This window comes from Globicephala melas, chromosome 1 (assembly GCF_963455315.2).
Source record: "Globicephala melas chromosome 1, mGloMel1.2, whole genome shotgun sequence".
NCBI classification, from domain to species: domain Eukaryota; kingdom Metazoa; phylum Chordata; class Mammalia; order Artiodactyla; family Delphinidae; genus Globicephala; species Globicephala melas.
In genome coordinates this window covers 167,075,496-167,092,905 of record NC_083314.1, presented here as the reverse complement: position 1 = coordinate 167,092,905, position 17,410 = coordinate 167,075,496, and the positions used below count along the sequence as shown (strand labels likewise).

Here is a 17,410-nt window from a genome sequence, read left to right as displayed (position 1 = left end):
CGGGATTCTGTCTGGGGAGAAGCCACTGTTCTGGGGAACGCTGGTCTTCCGTGGCCTGGGGGACCAAGAGGCTCTGTGGGTAGAATTGTGGGTTTTGCATATGGCAGATCTAAGTTCAGCTTCCTGCTCTGCCGGCCTACCCACCTTGTGATGTCGGACAAGTTACTTTCTTTTTCCTTTTTCTCAGATTTTTACTGAAGTATAACAGGCTTGCTAAAAGTGTACAACTCGTAAGTGTTCTGTTTGTTGAGGGTTCACGGTTGGAACACACACGTAATTAGCACCCAGATCAAGAAACAGTGGTGTCCCAGGAGCCCCCCTTGTGCCCCTTTCCGGTCTCTGTCAGCCCCCGCCCCCAAGGATAACCACGATCCTGACTTTTAACACCATAGATTACTTTTATCTGTTTGTGAACATTTTGTGCTCTTACGTCTATGGGTATTTTTCACTTTACACAACGTTTGTGAGATTCATTCATATTGCCGTGTGTAATTAAGGATCATTCATTCTCATTGCTGTATAGAATGCCATTGTATGACTCTACTGCAATTTCTTCTTTTTTTAATCCATTCTACTATTGATGGGTGTTTGGGTAGTTCCAGATTTTGGCTATTTTGAGAATTGTTTTTGGAACAGTCTTGTACTTGTCTTTGGTGCACGTCAGTTCATGCGCATTTCTGCTGGGAAAACACCTACGAGTGGGATTGCTGGGATGCGTATGCTGAGCTCTGGTAGTTAGTGCAGAACAGTTGTCCAGAGTGGTCATATGAGATTTCTAGCTGCTTTACGTTTCTGCCAACACTTGAGAGATGTGTGTGTGTGTGTGTGTGTGGTTTTTTGTTCCTTTTTTTCAATTTTAGCCATTCTGGTGCATATGTACTGGTAATATATTGTGGTTTTAATTTCCATTTCCCCGATGACTTAACAAGTATGAGCACTTTTTCATGTGTCTGTTGGCCATTTGACCACCTTCTTTTATGAAATGCCTGTTTGAATCTTTTGTCCACGTTCGAATTCAGTTATCTGACTTTTTCTTACTGACTCATAGGAATTCTTTACATATTCTGGATACGCATCCTTTGTCCTTTGTCAGATAAACGTACTGCAAATACAACTCTGAAGGTCATCTTTTCATTCTCTTGATGATCTCTTTAGATGAACAGAAGTTCTTAATTTTGATAAAATGCTGTTTATCATATTGCTCTTTTATGAGTAGTCCCTTTGTGTCTTGTTGAAGAAATCTTTGTCTACTCCAGAGTCATGAGGTTGCTCTATTTTTCTTTTTCTTTTTTTTTAATCCAGAACGTTCGTATTGCGAGCTGCAGTCCATCTGGAATTGAATTTGTATTTAGTGGGAGGCAGGGGCGCAGATATGTTTTTTTCCCCCCATTTGTGTATCCAGTGGACCCCACACTGTTTACTGGGAGGAGACCATCTTCCTTCCTTTTTTTTTAAGTAAATTTATTTATTTATTTATTTATTTATTTATTTATGGCTGCTCTGGGTCTTTGTTGCTGTGCGCGGGCTTTTCTCTAGTTGTGGCGAGTGGGGGCTACTCTTCATTGCGGTGCGTGGGCTTCTCATTGCGGTGTCTTCTCTTGTTGGCGGAGCGTGGGCTCTAGGCACGCGGGCTTCAGTAGTTGTGGCACGTGGGCTTCGGTAGTTGTGGCTCGCGGGCTCTAGAGCGCAGGCTCAGTAGTTGTGGCGCACGGGCTTAGTTGCTCCGCGGCATGTGGGATCTTCCTGGACCAGGGCTCGAACCCGTGTCCCCTGCATTGGCAGGCGGATTCTCAACCACTGCACCACCAGGGAAGCCCCCATCCTCCCTCTTGGCACTGCAATGTTACCTTTGTCGTGAACCACACGAACATGTACATGTTCCTATCTGGAGTCTCTGTTCTGTTCCATTGGTCAGCGTTTCTACCCTTGTACCCAAACCAGGATGTCTTACGTGCTAAGGCTTTATCATAAGTGTTGATGTCTGTGGTATAAGACCTTTAGCTTTGTTCTTCAAGAGTGCCTTGGCTATTCTTGGCCCTTTGATTGCCATGTGAATTTTAGAATGAGTTTGTCAATTTCCACACACCAAAAATATCCTGACTGGGATTATGTTGAATCTACAGATTAATTTAGGGAGAATAAATCCTTTTTTAATATTGAGTCTCTGCCAATCCATGAATATCATATAGCTCTGTATTTCTTTTTTCTCTTAAAATTTTTATTATGAAAAATTTCTAACATTCAGAAAAGTTGGAAGAATTAATACAACAAATTCCTATACATTCACTGTCTAGATTAGTTATTTGTGTGATACACACACCCACACACATAATTCTTATTAAGCCATTTCATAATAAATTATATACATCATAGACACCTAACCCATCAATACTTCAATATGTATCTCCAAGATTTAAGGATAGCCTCCTCATAATGACAATTCCATTATCACATCTAGGAAAATTAATAGTTCCCAAATTTCTAATCTATAGTCATTTGTCCCCCATCACCCTCCAAATCTCTTTTGTTGCTGTGTTTTGTTTTTGGAAACAGGATCCAGTCTAGGACCAAGGATTGTATTGGTTTATATCTCTTAAATCTCTTTTAATTTAGAACCATCTCCCTTCTCCTTTTGTAAGTGACATCGACTTAAAAAAATTTTTTTTTAATTGAACTATAGTTGATGTACAGTATTGACATTGACTCTGTTAGAGAGCAGGCCAGTGGTCTCGTAGATGTCCCCCATTCTGGATCTGATTGTTTCTTCATAGCTTTACTCTCACTGTGTCCTCTGTCCCTCTGTCTCCTGAACCTCCTGGAAACCAGAACTTAGATCCAGGCTTGTTCAGATGCAGATAAACCTCGCGAAGGCTTCCCTGGTCTCCCTTTCTGATAGCCCTCCTTAGAGTGGCACGCGAGCAGGTGTGTGAAGCTTCAGCGCGGCGCTTGGCGCATAGCAAGTTTCGGTAGGTGGCAGCAGCCCTTGAGATTTGTCCCCCACTTAGGGATTTTGCCCTAATGTTTGTTCCCCAGAAACAGCTTCCCTAAAGCTTCTCTTGTCCCGGCCAGGCAGCACTGGCTTCCCCCCGTGCTGCGGCTCCCAGCTCTGGGCTTGGCCATCCCCCATCTGTCTCTCGTCCCTGTCTCAGACAACACAGGCAATTCCACGTACCGGCCACCCCCTCGGACCCGGGAGGTGATGATCAATGGGCAGGTGGTGAAGCTGAAGTACTGCTTCACCTGCAAGATGTTTCGGCCGCCCCGGACCTCACACTGCAGTGTCTGCGACAACTGTGTGGGTAAGTGGGAGCCCTGAGAGGGATGGAGCCTTGCAGACAGGGGGGTCGCTCGTGGGGGCCGGGGGGTGTCTGAAGTATCCAGGGCTGGGCAGGAAGTCTGGTTCACCCAGATTTGCTGTGACTGAGGAGGGGCTGTGGAGCGGGGGCTCTGAATGTGACCAGTGGTACCTTGGCTTCAGTGCAGGATTAGTGGATTCCTTCCCCCAGCTCTGAAGTGTGGGGCAGACACAGAGATGCCCTGAACCCTTCTTCCAGGCCTTGGCCTGGTCCTCAGTAGGTCCAGGTTCCAAGGAGCCGGAGACTAGAGCAATGACATTCTAGATATGTGGCCCAGGGCCAGCTATACCGAAAGACTTTGACCTGATTCCCAGAATTTAGAGGGACAAGAATCTGGGAACAGAGGAGTTTAAGCTGGTGAGGTGGAGAGGACATAGCCAGGCTTGGAAGCTAAGCTCCTGACCCACAGCTGCAGTGGTTGCTGGGGAGCCAGAGGCTGTCTTGTCCCCTTTCCCTGCTCTCCAGAGGTCTGGCAGCTCTGATGGGGACCCAGGGTGCGCCCCTGGGAGGGTGTTGTAAGGGAAAGGCTATGCAGAGGACCCAGGCGAGCTGAGCCACGTTGACTGTGCCCAGTCCCCAGGGCGGAGAGCTCATCACGCTAGCTCAGTACTCCCTGAGCGAGAGAACAGTGGGGAACACCCAGACAGCAGGAAGTGAAGTGGGTGACTCAGTGGGCGTCATTCATCCCTGAGAATCTGTCCCACCCCGCCCCCACCGTGAAGGGCCCTGGCCTGGGTGTGAGGCCTGCGACAGGCTTGTGACCCACATTCCCACAGGGGACTTTCCTCACTGGTCTGGGTGTGACCCCACCCCCAGGGACATAGTACTGGTGTGAGCTCAGCCCTCTGACTAGGCCTCCGATGCCGGTTCTCCACAAGTTACATCGCGGCCCAGCCCCTCATTGGTCCTCTATTCTAGAGCAAGGGACAGGGGTCATTGGTTGCTGGCATGGGGCTGGGATCGTAGGCCAGGTGACAAGTACTTTTTGTGGCTCTTCTTTGTACCAGACACTGCCAGACCCTGGGATGCAGCTCAGGCCCTCTCAGGGAGCTCACAATCGAATAGGGGTTACAGGCCAGCCCACCAATTGTAAATAAATATATAAACACACGTGGGCAAAGTGCAGCAAAGGATAAATGCCGTGGCAACAAGGCAGATAACAGGGGCCTCACCTTGTCTGGGGTTGGGGGAGACTTTCTCAAGGAAGTGGCCTTGCAGCTGAGACAAGAAGGAAGAATTACGGGAACTGGCAGGTGAAGGACCAGAGGCCGGGAGTGTCGAGGAACTGAGAGTCACGTGTGGAGAGAGCGAAGGGGTGGAGATGCGAGAGGCCTCTAACACCCCTGCCGGTTGTGGGCCAGGGTGGCCCTAACCCATCTCCCTGGCCCTTCCAGAACGGTTTGACCATCACTGCCCCTGGGTGGGCAACTGTGTGGGGAAACGGAACTACCGCTTCTTCTATGCGTTCATTCTTTCCCTCTCATTCCTGACGGCCTTCATCTTCGCCTGCGTGGTCACCCACCTGACGCTGCGTGAGTTGGGGATGATGGTGGGAGTGCGGGCAGGGGCAAGCGGGCGGCCCGGGCCAGCAAGCTTGGCCAGGTCAAGGGACTGTGGTCACTCTCCCTTGAGCCGTGCCCTCTCCTGTCTCTTCCTCCCCAGGCTCTCAGGGAAGCAACTTCCTCTCCACTCTGAAGGAGACACCAGCGAGATATCCTTTGTTGGCAAGGGGGAGCCCTGGTGGGACCCGAGGCCCCTTCACTGGGGCGGGTCCCCGCACCTCATCCCGTAAACAGGGGAATGGACCAGAGCTGATGTTCACGCTCTAGAATCCAGTCTACTAGCTGCTTCTGTTCAGCCCCAGGCTGGAGCCGATTCTGAATGGGCTGTTGTGGAGCTGGGATGGCCGAGAGCTCTCAGGGCCACAGTCCCTGTCCTTCCTTAAGACACCAAGCTCCCTGGACCATGCCGTGTCCGCAGTTCTGGTGTTTGGAATCCTCAGTTCCCTCTACCGTCCATCACCCTGGGCTCGTCCTGCCCTTGGGGTGCTCCCAAACCCTGCTTGGGGCCCAGGAGGTGATCTGAGATCACGGAAAGCTTACAAAGTTAGATCCTTTCTGGGGAAGTGGCTCCACGGAAGGATGGGTGAGAGAGGCTGGCGAGGCCAGCTTCCAGGCACAGGGAGGCTCCCGGCCCCAGTGTCCATGTGCCTCCTTGACTGCGCTGCTCACCGTGCTGGAGTTGGTGATCTGCTTCTTCTCCATCTGGTCCATCCTGGGCCTCTCAGGGTTTCACACTTACCTCGTCGCCTCCAACCTGACAACTAATGAAGACGTGAGTAAGGCTGGAGCAACACCTCATCCCTGGGCCCGATCCCAGGATGGAGGCAGGGCTGAGGGAGCCTGGAGCAGCCGCAGTGCAGCCCTGCCTTTCAGACTGCCAGGGAAATGCGGGTGGAGATGTGAGGTGACCTGACGTCTCCTTCCAGTGTTCAGGGCTGGGCCCCGGGAGACCCCGTGCAGGCTTCCGAGGCCCCCTCGGTGCTGGCTCCCGGGGTCCCGAGGTTGCTTTCTCCCCAGCCCCGCTGGAGCAACGCTCACACCATAACCGTCATTCCAGTTGGCCAGCTCATGACCATTTCCAGAGTTCTTTCAGTTTCTGTCATCTCTTTGGGTCCTTTTGCCAGCTCTGAAGCAGAAGGAACAAGGATGCTTTTTCTTCATATGATGGCTGAGTGACTTGCCCCAGGTCGCCCAGCTGGAAAGGGACAGAGCCAGGGTTGCACTCACAAGCTCGCCGTGCCCACCGCACTGCCCTTGTAGACAGCAGCGATGTGCCTGTTCTCAGGATGTCCTGGGGCTCTCTGAGGCATCCTTGTTGAGGGGGCCGGCCAGGACAGAAATGTGAAGCTCCATCTACCTCCTGACCTGCTGCCTTGTAGATCTCTACCAACAAGCATTGTCTGAGCACCCACTGTGTGCCCAGCCCTGGGCCAGACCTGACCGCCCACCCCCCTGCCCCACCATCCTTCCAAACAACAAAAAAGCAAATGAGAGCATCTGTTCCAGGGCCACCATCTGATACTGCTCAGAGGCCCATTGACCAACAGAAAATACATTTCTTGACCTCAGCCTGTCTTTCGGGGAAACGAAACTTAACATGCCCAATAGGGTATCACATGCTGGGTGATTGGTACAGAGCAGAAATGATGTCAGCCAGCTTCTCCCAAGGTGATCCTGTTTCTGCAGGATCATACTAGGGGTTAAGCAAAAAGGGATGTCATGGCCAAATAAGTTTGGAAAACTCTAGGTTAAACTCAAGCCAGTATCCTTTACTGCTAATCTCCTTAAGGCCTTTGATAGCCAGCTTCACAGAGCTAGAGATGGGCAAGATTTCATCTAACAGTGTTACCAGAGAGTTCCCTATTTTTCAAATGAGGACTGAGACTCAGAAGTGGTGATCTGTCCAGGGTCATGCAGCAAGTCTGTGGCAGAGCCAGAGTTCACGGCCAGGTCAGCCTGAGCCCTGTGCCCTTGCACTATCCTCCCTCTTGGGTGGCTGGACAGAGAAGGAGGGATGCACCCACAAAGTCTCCTTTGGAGGCTTCTCTTTGGCTCTGCTCTGTCTTCTGTCTTGGTTAGCGCCTCCTCTTCTGGGTGCCCCCCAACATCCAGCAGTCCCCCACATCCTCACTGAATGGCCTGGGTTAAGGGCATGTTCCCTGCAATAGACTAGCCAGAATTGGTTTCAGAATTTGCTGATCTTCCCCAGCCTCTAGAACAAGTGAAATGAAGGGAGGTACCTGACCCAGAGCTCCTTCCTGCTTGCAGATCAAAGGCTCGTGGTCCAACAAGAGGAGCGGTGAGGCCTCTGTCAATCCCTACAGCCATAAAAGTGTTATCACTAACTGCTGTGCTGTGCTCTGCGGCCCCCTACCTCCCAGGTAAGCCAGGGGGCACAGGGGAAAGGTCATAGGGCCTGGCCTGGCCAGGCCAGTGGGGGGTGGCCCTGTGAGTCTGTTCCTCTGAAAGAGGTTCTGGAATCAGCAGACCTCTCCCCACACCACAGATGCCCTCTGTCCACCATCCCCTGCTGGGTGCACTCAGGACACTTGTCACATAAAGGAATTCTGTAGAGTTTTAACTTGTAATCCCGTGCGATCATTGTAGAAAAAAATGAAGTACAAAATACTAACAAGAGTGTTGTACATCACATGTAATCCTACTCCCCAGGGATAACCACAATTAATGTATTGTCCATGCTAGAGTGAGGCTGCCTTTCTGGCGCTGAAGGCTGGACTGGGTGGGGCCTCTGTCTTCCTCCTGGCAGAGGAGAGCCCTGGTGGCTCAGCCCTGCTGGGAAGCGCCCCCTCTGTCTTGACACCAGGGGGCGCTAGATGTCCAGCTCCGGAGTTAAATTGGGCACTGTGGGGGCGGGGGAGGGAGGCTGGTAAGACTTCCCAACACCATCCCCACCTTCTCCTGCTCAATATCCAATATGCTTCTCTCCGATCCTGCCCCCGGGGAAAGGACAGTAGGAATTGCACCATCTCCCAATGCCCTTTCATCCTTGCTCTTCCCCTTACCTGCAGCCTGGGAGCCCGACAGAACACTGGACAGTTTGAATTAATAGTGGATAAAATCTGTGGCCAAAAGCCAAGTGTCCAGAGTACTGAGAGGGCCCTTCCGGAAGGGAAGGGTCTTGAGCCGCCCACTGGAGCGCAGCTCCCCTTTCCTCAGCCTTTCTAGGGCTGGCTCTTTCCTCGGCTGGGAGAAGGACCCTGCCATCCAGCCCCCGGCCTGGAGCTCTGGTGTCAGGCAGGGCCTCATGTGTCCCCCCACCTTGTATTTTGAAAGCCTGATTGACCGGAGGGGATTTGTGCAGTCTGACACCGTGTTGCCCTCGCCCATCAGAAGCGACGAGCCAGCCTGCAGAGCCAAGCCTGATGCCAGCATGGTAGGAGGCCACCCCTGAGCTGGGCTCAGTACTTGCCACCTGCTGGCCTGTATGCCCCTCCGCACTCACCTGCCGCCCTCCACACCTGCCAGGACCCTCCCCATTTCACCCGAAGGGAAGCAGAGCCGCCAAAGACTTTTTAAGTCTTTTCGTATTTATTTCCCACCCTGCGTGGCTTTCCCCACACTGTGCCATGGCTGTACCCTCTGCTCCCTAAACCAGGTTCCCACGGTCTTGGGTGCCAAATTCCCCCAGCTGATCAGTGGCAGGAGTGACAGGAGAGAGAGGCCAGGACTCCTGAGGCCGCCCAGGGGACCACGCCAAGCCTCTGCCGTGCCTCTGAGCCGTGCCCCGTGCGAGTGAGGGTGCGGACTGAGTGTGATGCCTCCGAGGTGGGAGAGCTGCTGGGCCCTGCTGGGCCGGGGTCCAAGGGGTGAAGCAGGATGGAGGAGCAATCGGCTCTGGACAGCAGGCTGTCGGAGAGGATGCTTCTGTGGTCTGCTTTGGTCTGTGGTCTCCTTCATTCTTTTTGTGATAGCCATTGTTCTTTCTTCCATTTTTGTTTTTGTATGGAGTTGGCCAGTAGACTGGAGCTGGGGCTCCAGGTAGAGAGGGCAGAGCTGGGGGTGGCGGGGGTAGCCTGTGTCAGAGGAAGCCAAACCGGAGCCAGGCACCCGAGACCTCAGCTCCTGCATGATTCCTGGGCAGCACGCTAGGAAGCGGGGGCCTGGCCCTCTCTCTGCCCACGGACGGTTCTCCAGGGGCCCAGCCTGGCCCCTCACCTTCCTCCCAAGTCAGGTCTGGGGATGGGCAGCTTATACTCATGCTGGCAATACTTGAAATGGGTTTATTATTAATGCTGGGTATTTTGCACAATTTTATAGACCTCTTTTCTACATAGCCTTTTTTAAATGGAAGAAGAAAAATGAAGTCAGCCACATTGCTATCTGTGTAGTGCCAGGTTAAGGGTTATCAGAAGGCAACTTGGTTTTAATAAGTTTATTACAAGAGACCTTCTGGCCATGAGTGAGTGAGTGAGTGTGTGTGTGTATGTGTGTGTGCGCTCGCGTGCCTGTGTATGAATGTGGTTGGCTCCCACTCCCCCACACCCCCTGGGCTGCCTCACTCGCCACTGTCCCCCTTGGGTGTCAGCTGGTGGTGGCAACAGCGGGAGCAGCCTGAACCATGGGCACAGGGAGTGTGTGCATTGGTCACAGGAGACCCCTGGGCTCCTGCGGCAGTTCAGCCTCATCTTCCTATCTTCCCCTCCTCCAAGGACTTCAGACAAACAGTGGCTGGGACTCAGCGCCCAGCCCCCAGGTCAGGCTTCCAGCTGGGACCTGCCCAGACAGGCTGGGGCCTGGTCAGGTGGATGGGGTAATGGCTGTGGGGAGTGGCTGCCAGCCTGCATGCCACACTCCTTCCTCCAAGGTCTGAGTATGGGACCCAGTGCCAGGGGCTAGAGTATGGGGAGTCGGCCAACTGGAGGCCTCCCTCCAGAGAAAAGGAAGGAACAGGGTGGGCCGAGAGACGAGTGAAGGTTGGCCTAAATCTGGGTCAGAAACTTACAGGATGTCCCTCCTCTCCTGGGAGTTTTAGTTTCTTGTCAAAATAGATAGGAAATTGTCCTTCTGTCTCCTTCCTTGGCCCTTTAAGTGGGCTGAAGCCCTTGGAAAGTGACATAGGAAGTCCTCGCATCTTGTCCTTCCTTGCTGCAGAGGCTAGTGGGTCACAGGCAGCTGAGAGGTGGCAGCTGCAAGGGGTTCCCTCTGGGAGAAGCAGCTTCGCCCCAGCCTCAGGACCCTGGGCCATGCTGCCGTGGCAGTGGGGATGGGGAGGAAGCTGGCTAGAGGAGGGGACTCCTACCTGCCTTTTATTTAAGCCAGTATTCTTTGTTCCTGCTTGTAATAAAATTTTTGTTTTTAAGAATTGATTTGCTTTGGTTTGGTTTTTGTTTGCTCTTTCTTTGCTGAGGCCCCAACTGGCAGCTCTCTATTCTTCCAGCCAAACTTGGTCTTTCCTGGGGAGACAGAAAGAAGGCAGGCAGCCCAGTGACCTAGCTAACACTCTCCTCCCCTGGCTGGAGTCTGTCTGCTGGAGGCTGAGCAGAGGGGGCTGCAGCTAGGCCCCCGCAGGCGTGTAAGAAAAGGCCATCCTGTCTCTTCTTTGTCGCCTCTACCTTCCCCTGCCTTGGGGGCTTGGAGACCCCTGAGTTCTTCCTCCTTGCTGTCTTTCCATGCTGACCCCCAGGGACTGCTCAGCTAAGAATATGTTTATAAGGCAGTGGATTCCAGTTTGAGAGCCAGAGCCTCCCTGGCCCCCGCCCCCGCCTGGGCAGCAGGGCCCGGCCAGACAGCTCGTAACGCTGGCCCACCTCTGGTATCTCCCCCAGGACACCTGTCAGGATTTTGCCATCTCCTGCACAGCCTGAGGGGAGCTAACAGGCCTCTTTCCCGAGGGTTAGCTGGTAAGACTGTATCTCCCTGTCAGCCAGCACCGCCTGCTCCCCTCACACACTGTCTCATCCTCATCGCATGCCTCGCCATCCCCACGGAGCCTGTTCATCTGTCTGGTGTGTGGTGTGGTGTGTGTGCTGGCCGTGGTGGGGCCCCCAGGACTCCCCCCTAAGCAGAAGGGCCGGGGTGTTGGGCCAGGTCTAGAAGCCCAGCCCCACTCTGGACTGAGGAAGTGGCTTCGCACAGAGCAGCTCCCCAGCTGGAGCAGGAGGTGAAGAGCGAGGTTGGGGAGAGGATGCGCACCTGCTCCGAGGTGCTGGGGCCCCTTCGGGTGGTGTCCTGGTGTGCAGGGGCCCTTGATCACTAACACTGTGTCCTGGCTTTCTGTCCCTGCTGAGCTTTCTCTCACCTGCCCTTTTTCTCTCCTGCTTTGTTGTCCTGCTGCCCGAGCCTTGGCCCTTCTGTGGGGAAGAGGCAGGTGCTGTGGCACCCCTGTGGGCCTCCTCTCTCCTCCCGTCTCGCTAACCCTCTCTCTTCTCCCTCTTTGCTCTCCTGCCCTGGATCTCCAGTTTGTGCGGGGGCTTAAGGACCTCCTGAAGACCGCTGCTCTCTGCCTCTCCAGGAGCGGCCTGGGGGGAGCCAGGCACCCGGCACCTCCACCTGCCTAACCCGGGCCACCGTCTGTGCCTACAGGGTCTGCCCCCAAGCCTGCCCCACACGTGTTCTCACTAGGGCCCCCCATAGGAGGCAGGGGCTGGCCTCTCTGCCCCCGCCCCCCTCCACGCGGCCAGTGTAGAAAGCCATAAAGCTGCTGTCGGCACGATGACATAATACTATGCTGAAACTCGCCCTCCCCTCCTCCGCTCTCCTTCCCCGTCCCCGGATCTGTAAGGAGTCAGGACTCTAGGAATCTTGCCTTAGAGCCTGCCCAGCCCCAGAATCAGGCACAGCTCTAGTCGAGCGGAGCAGGTTTCTTCAAGGAGCCGTCTGGGGTGCTGACTGATGCTGCTGAACAAGTTCGGTGACTGTCCTAAGCACAGCTGGTCTGACGCTGTTCCCACGGCGCCACCCCCACCCCCCGAGCAGGTAGGACGCCAGGAGAATGCTTGTACCCTTTGCTCCAGGCACTGAGGGACTGAGCTGGCTCTGGCAACCCCGTGCTCTCCAGAGGAACTAAAGGAAACCAGGCCGGGCCTAGGAAGTCTGCTGAGCCCATGGGCGTGCGGTGGGTGCTGCTTGTCTGCTGTCCTGTACCTTTTTTAACCAAAATAAAGATTTCCCTCTTCTTGCCATACCGTTGGCTGTCTGGTACCACCTCTGCTTTGGGGTCCAGGGCTGGGGCCTGTGATGGACCTGCAGAACACCTGGCTCACCCTCATCGCCAGCCTTGTCAGCTGGTCAGTGCTGTCCTGGAGATTTAAAAAAGAGGCACAGCGGAGCCAGAAGTGACACAGGCAGAGTGGCTAGTGTCATTGTCACCCTGCCCCTCTGGAACTCCTGGTCTCAGTTCCAGAGACCTTAGCTGACCTCTGAACTCGGAAAGGTCCCAGCCTAGGCTGGGACAGAGGGTTTAACTCCAGTCAGGGACTGTCACACCCCTGAACTGAGCCCAGCCCAGGGTAACAATGGAACCTTTCCTTTCCCCAGCTGCTGCCCCACATCGAGATACACACACAGTGTTCTAAGAGCTAAAAAATAATTACGGTGGCCATTTAGCAAGGGCTTGCCCATTCTCTTCCCTAAACCTATGAAGAAGGCAATGACAGCCTTTTTACAGGTGAGGGAACAGAGGCTCAAGAAAGGCACGGAAATTTCCCAGGGTCTCCCAGCTGATAAATCCAGGATTTGAACCTGATCTCTGCCCCAACCTCTGACCCTTCTGCACCACCCAAGGAATGAATTTGGCTGCTGTGGGAGGAGGGGATCTCAGGGAGAAACCCTAAAATTAGAGACTGTCATTCAGAGCCAACAGGGGGCTTAGTGATGATCTGTGTTGGCCTCCTTGTACTGATGGGGAAACTGAGGCCAAAAGGCAGGAAGGGACCTGCTCAAAGCCTTATAATAGAGCTGGGATGCAGTTCCACACCCGGACCTTTTTCCATTCTCTTTCCAGTAATTCCACACTGTGTCCTCGACTGGAATGGCCTAGGAGACGTAGGGTACGCTAAACAGCAGCACCTTGAGGAAGAAAAGACTCAGCTGAGTCACTTAAAAGTAATCTCTCTCCCAAAGGCAACCAACTAGTACCGTGAGCTCTTAGCTGAATAACTGAACCCTTGTTCACAGCTAACCAAGGGAGAAGGTGCCAGTTTCTCCAGTCACCTGTTTAATTTGATCATTCCAAGACTGAAAAAATTTCCTAGGAAGTTCTTTCTGAAATCTAACCAGAATCCCTCCTGCTACAATCAGAGCCCCAGCCTTTTTCTCAATGGAGGTAGCTATCTTCTCTATGCCACAACCCTTCAAAGGCTGTTATTACTGGCTAAGACGGATTGGTTGTCTGTGAGACCAGAGGCTTTGATCCTGCTGGTAGGATGGATGCTATATGGGAGGGTGGGGAGGTAGCAGGCAGGATGAGGAAAGCCCCTTTGGGCTGCAGCCCCCGCTTCTGTCCTGCTGACTCAGGTGGCTGACAGTGGAACTCCGTGCCCTGCCAGGGCCTGCTGCCTCCTGCCTGCCTGGGCTCCTGGACTTGGGAAAGGGAGGCCTGGAGGCAAAGGGAGGTGCCTGAGAGAGGAACTGAGTCAGGACCAACAGGCCAGAGCGGGCAGGAGGTGTTAGGTAGCCTGGCCTGCTCATCACTGTGCTGAGGGCATAGAGCTTGTGGTGTGAACCATCAGGTCTCCTGGCTTGAGTGGTAGGAAGAGCATGCTTCCTCCCTTGCGACAGAAGCATCTCCAAAATTCCTAGGCCTATCAGGCCCTGCCCTCCAGGTTTCTAGTGTTCTGGGATCTCCTGCTTTCCCCCAGGACTTGGGAAAGCCTGAGCTGGATGACTAATACGAAGGAAGGTCCTTGAGGGCCCAGCGCCTGCGCAGGCCAGAGGAATGTCTGGGCTGGAGAGTGAGGAGGCAGTGCTGAGCGAGTGCATCTGACCATTCATTCGTCTTCTCTGCAGCTGGGCAGGGTCTGGCCTTCGGCTGAGGCCTGGTTTGAGGTCCTTATTTCATAGAAACCAGCTCCATATTAGTGCTTTGAGTGTGTATGTTTATAATAATAAACATTATTATGTGGATTTTTTTTCACACAATGTTAATAGTTACCATCCACTCTACTAAGTGCTTTCCTCACAACAAGCCCCGTTTTATACTTAGGAGAACTAAGGCTCACAGAGGTTGTCACTTAGACAAAGCCACAGCAGCTTGTGAGAACTGAACCCAGGCAGTCTGATTCCAAAGATACTAGGCTATTCTGTCTGTCATAGAAAAATAATACACATTCACCATTGGTAACCTGAAGATACTAGGAAAATCAAAAGAAAAAAAACCCCACTTAGACTCCTACTACCTTAAGATATACTCTGTAAATTGGTACTTCAGTGTATTTTGTTTCTAGCGTTTTCCGTGTCAGTGATCTAAGCAAAGCCTTCGGGATGGCAAGCCTAAAATCCCTTCTGCTTCCTTGGCAGATCTCATCTTTGGGCCTCAGAGTTCTGGCCTCAGAGTCCCTCCAGGAGGGGAGGGTGGGTATTCAGACACCAAGAGGAACTGGGGACGGACAGGCCTGTGAAATAGTCCTGGTTCAAGGATTAAACTGGTTGGATCCCAGAGAGAGGAGCCCCACCCCTGAGTCCCATCTGAGCTTTGGCTAGGGGTGGAGCAGATAAGCAGGAACACACCCTCATAGGTGCAATGCCAACACCTTTAGGTGAAATTCTTGGCTGACACAAAGATAGCACCTCAGTGAACAGGGATAGAAGATTGGCAACAGAGCAGTCTCCATCTCTGAGGCCTCTGCCAGGGGTCAGGGGTGGGGCCATGGTCAACGGGAAGGGGCAGGGAAACTTCTGAGAGGCAGGCTGGGGAAGGCAGCACTCAGCTAGGACTGCTGCCCCGTAAAACAAAATGGCCTGTGTGTGGGCTTCCCTGGTGGTGCAGTGGTTGAGAATCTGCCTGCTAATGCAGGGGACACGGGTTCGAGCCCTGGTCTGGGAAGATCCCACATGCCGCGGAGCAACTAGGCCCGTGAGCCACAACTACTGAGCCTGCGTGTCTGGAGCCTGTGCTCCACAAGAGAGGCCGCGATAGTGAGAGGCCCGCGCACCGCGATGAAGAGTGGCCCCCGCTTGCCACAACTAGAGAAAGCCCTCGCACAGAAATGAAGACCCAACACAGCCAAAAATAAATAAATAAATAAATAAAATAAAAAATAAAATAAATAAAAAGCCAAGCATTTAAAGCCCTTTAAAAAAAAATGGCCTGTGTGACAGCCACCTCCTTTTTTTCGGTCCTGTCTCTCTCCCCAGTTACTAGCACCCCACCCTGGGTAAGCAAACTGGGCAGAGTACCCAGGTGGCCTGCTTCCCAGCCTCTGACAGAAGGTGGGCTGAGTCAGGCACGAAAGTGGGATAGTCAGTGAGCTGGGTCCCCACCCTCTGTGAGCCCCACTGATGCATGATGGCAGGTGGCTTGGAGGGGCGAGGTGACCTGGTGTGGAGAGCCAGAGGGTAAGTGCTCAGACAAGTGGCAACAGGCCACCAACTTGAAAGGGAAAATTGTGCTGTGATGGGGAATGTATCCAAAAACCTACTGGGTGACTGATTACAAAGGCTGGGCTGGAGCGTCAGAAGCCGATCGTTAAACACCTCATTAAGTGGCACCCTGAACGCTGCTGCTTGTGCATTTTGGGAGCTCAGAGGGGACAGGACCCTGAGGGGGAGTGAGGAGTGGGGGATGGAACCATTTCAGGTAGACTCTGGAAGAAGCCTGCATCTTACTTCTAAATACAGCCTGGAGCTCACAAGTCAGAAGCCTTGATGGGAGAGAAGCCAAAGCTGTGTGACCCTGAGCAAATCTCATCCCTCTCTGAGCCTTAGTATTCCCATCTCTGCAGTGGGAGTAGTAGTCACAGTCCTGCCCATTTTGCAGAGACACAGCAGATACTATAGATCACGGGTATGAAGGTGCTTGGGAAACTACAGCCCTACCTAAACAATGAGTTCTCTCACCTGAACCAATGGGGGAAATGTACCTGGCAGGATCAGGAACCCCATCCTCCTGCACCTGGCTTCATGGGCTCCGCCTAGGCCCACAGCGGTCAGGTAGCTGAAGCCATCCTCAGCCCCTGGAAGGACACGGTTAAGGAGGATCTGATTTGAGAAACTGGGGCAGCTACCTCATGTGGCAATGTAATGGAAACCCTGAACAAGAGGGGGCAGCCTGGAGGCTGGAGAGGTGTCGATGCAGGTGTGGCCAACGCCCAGATTTCTCCTGCTGACTGTCCCAATGACTCACCCCACATCCCAGCCCTTTCACCTTTAAGGAAGAGCCGGAAAGGGTGTGGTGGGGAAGAGGAGAGGAGGCAGGTCTGGGGCCCCAGTCCCGCCCTCTGCCCCTCCCCACCCTGCTGTGGGCCTGGCCTTCCAGCCAAAAGGCAGGCCGAGAGCAGAAGAGGCACAGAACCCGGCATCTGTTCCGAGGCAGCCAGTTAACCTGCCGCCTGTCTGTCCCCAGAGCCATGGAGAGAGCCAGCCTGATCCAGAAGTCCAAGTTGGCCGAGCAGGCTGAACGCTATGAGGACATGGCAGCCTTCATGAAGAGCGCCGTGGAAAAGGGTGAGGAGCTAACCTGCGAAGAGCGCAACCTGCTCTCAGTGGCCTACAAGAATGTGGTGGGTGGCCAGCGGGCCGCGTGGAGAGTCCTGACCAGTATCGAGCAGAAGGGCAACGAGGAGGGCTCAGAAGAGAAGGGCCCGGAGGTGCGAGAGTACCGGGAGAAGGTGGAGACAGAGCTCCGGGGCGTATGCAACACGGTGTTGGGCTTGCTGGACAGCCATCTCATCAAGGAGGCCGGTGACGCCGAAAGTCGGGTCTTCTACCTGAAAATGAAGGGCGACTACTACCGGTACCTGGCTGAGGTGGCCACCGGTGATGACAAGAAGCGCATCATTGACTCAGCCCGGTCAGCCTACCAGGATGCCATGGACATCAGCAAGAAGGAGATGCCGCCCACCAACCCCATCCGCTTGGGCCTGGCCCTGAACTTTTCCGTCTTCCACTATGAGATCGCCAACAGCCCCGAGGCGGCCATCTCTCTGGCCAAGACCACCTTCGACGAAGCCATGGCTGACCTGCACACCCTCAGCGAGGACTCCTACAAAGACAGCACCCTCATCATGCAGCTGCTGCGGGACAACCTGACGCTGTGGACGGCCGACAACGCCGGGGAAGAGGGGTGCGAGGCTCCCGAGGAGCCCCAGAGCTGAGCCGTGCCCGCTGCCCTCCCTGCCCTGCCCGCTCGTCCCCCACACCTGGCAGAGAGGACTTGTACGGGGTGGGAGGCCCAACCCTTCTCCCCAAATGCTCTGCCCCAGCTCAGAAAGGCTCCACAGAGAGGAACCAGCAGAGCTGAGGCCGCCTGGAGCCAGAGGATTCCATGCTTCCTGCAGCTTTCAGGTGCTCCTGGCCACTGGTCATTCCACCCAG

At 53.9% G+C, this 17,410-nt stretch overlaps 2 protein-coding genes across 2 annotated transcripts in view; both read left to right on the top strand.

Annotated features, from left to right (window-relative positions):
- The window catches only part of ZDHHC18 (zinc finger DHHC-type palmitoyltransferase 18), a 24,602-nt gene extending 13,907 nt beyond the window's left edge, over positions 1-10,695 (top strand). Inside the window, exons 3-8 of the mRNA XM_030882948.3 lie at positions 3,150-3,299; positions 4,751-4,888; positions 5,019-5,067; positions 5,588-5,690; positions 7,187-7,299; positions 8,213-10,695. Coding sequence (XP_030738808.2) covers positions 3,150-3,299; positions 4,751-4,888; positions 5,019-5,067; positions 5,588-5,690; positions 7,187-7,299; positions 8,213-8,330 — 671 coding nt within the window. The 3' untranslated portion in view covers positions 8,331-10,695. The remainder of the gene's footprint in view (positions 1-3,149; positions 3,300-4,750; positions 4,889-5,018; positions 5,068-5,587; positions 5,691-7,186; positions 7,300-8,212) is intronic.
- SFN (stratifin) lies at positions 7,267-17,410 on the top strand. Its single transcript, XM_060309282.2, has 3 exons — positions 7,267-7,299; positions 8,213-8,312; positions 16,440-17,410. The coding sequence occupies exon 3, from the start codon at positions 16,444-16,446 to the stop codon at positions 17,188-17,190; it is 747 nt and encodes a 248-aa protein (XP_060165265.1). The 5' UTR covers positions 7,267-7,299; positions 8,213-8,312; positions 16,440-16,443; the 3' UTR covers positions 17,191-17,410.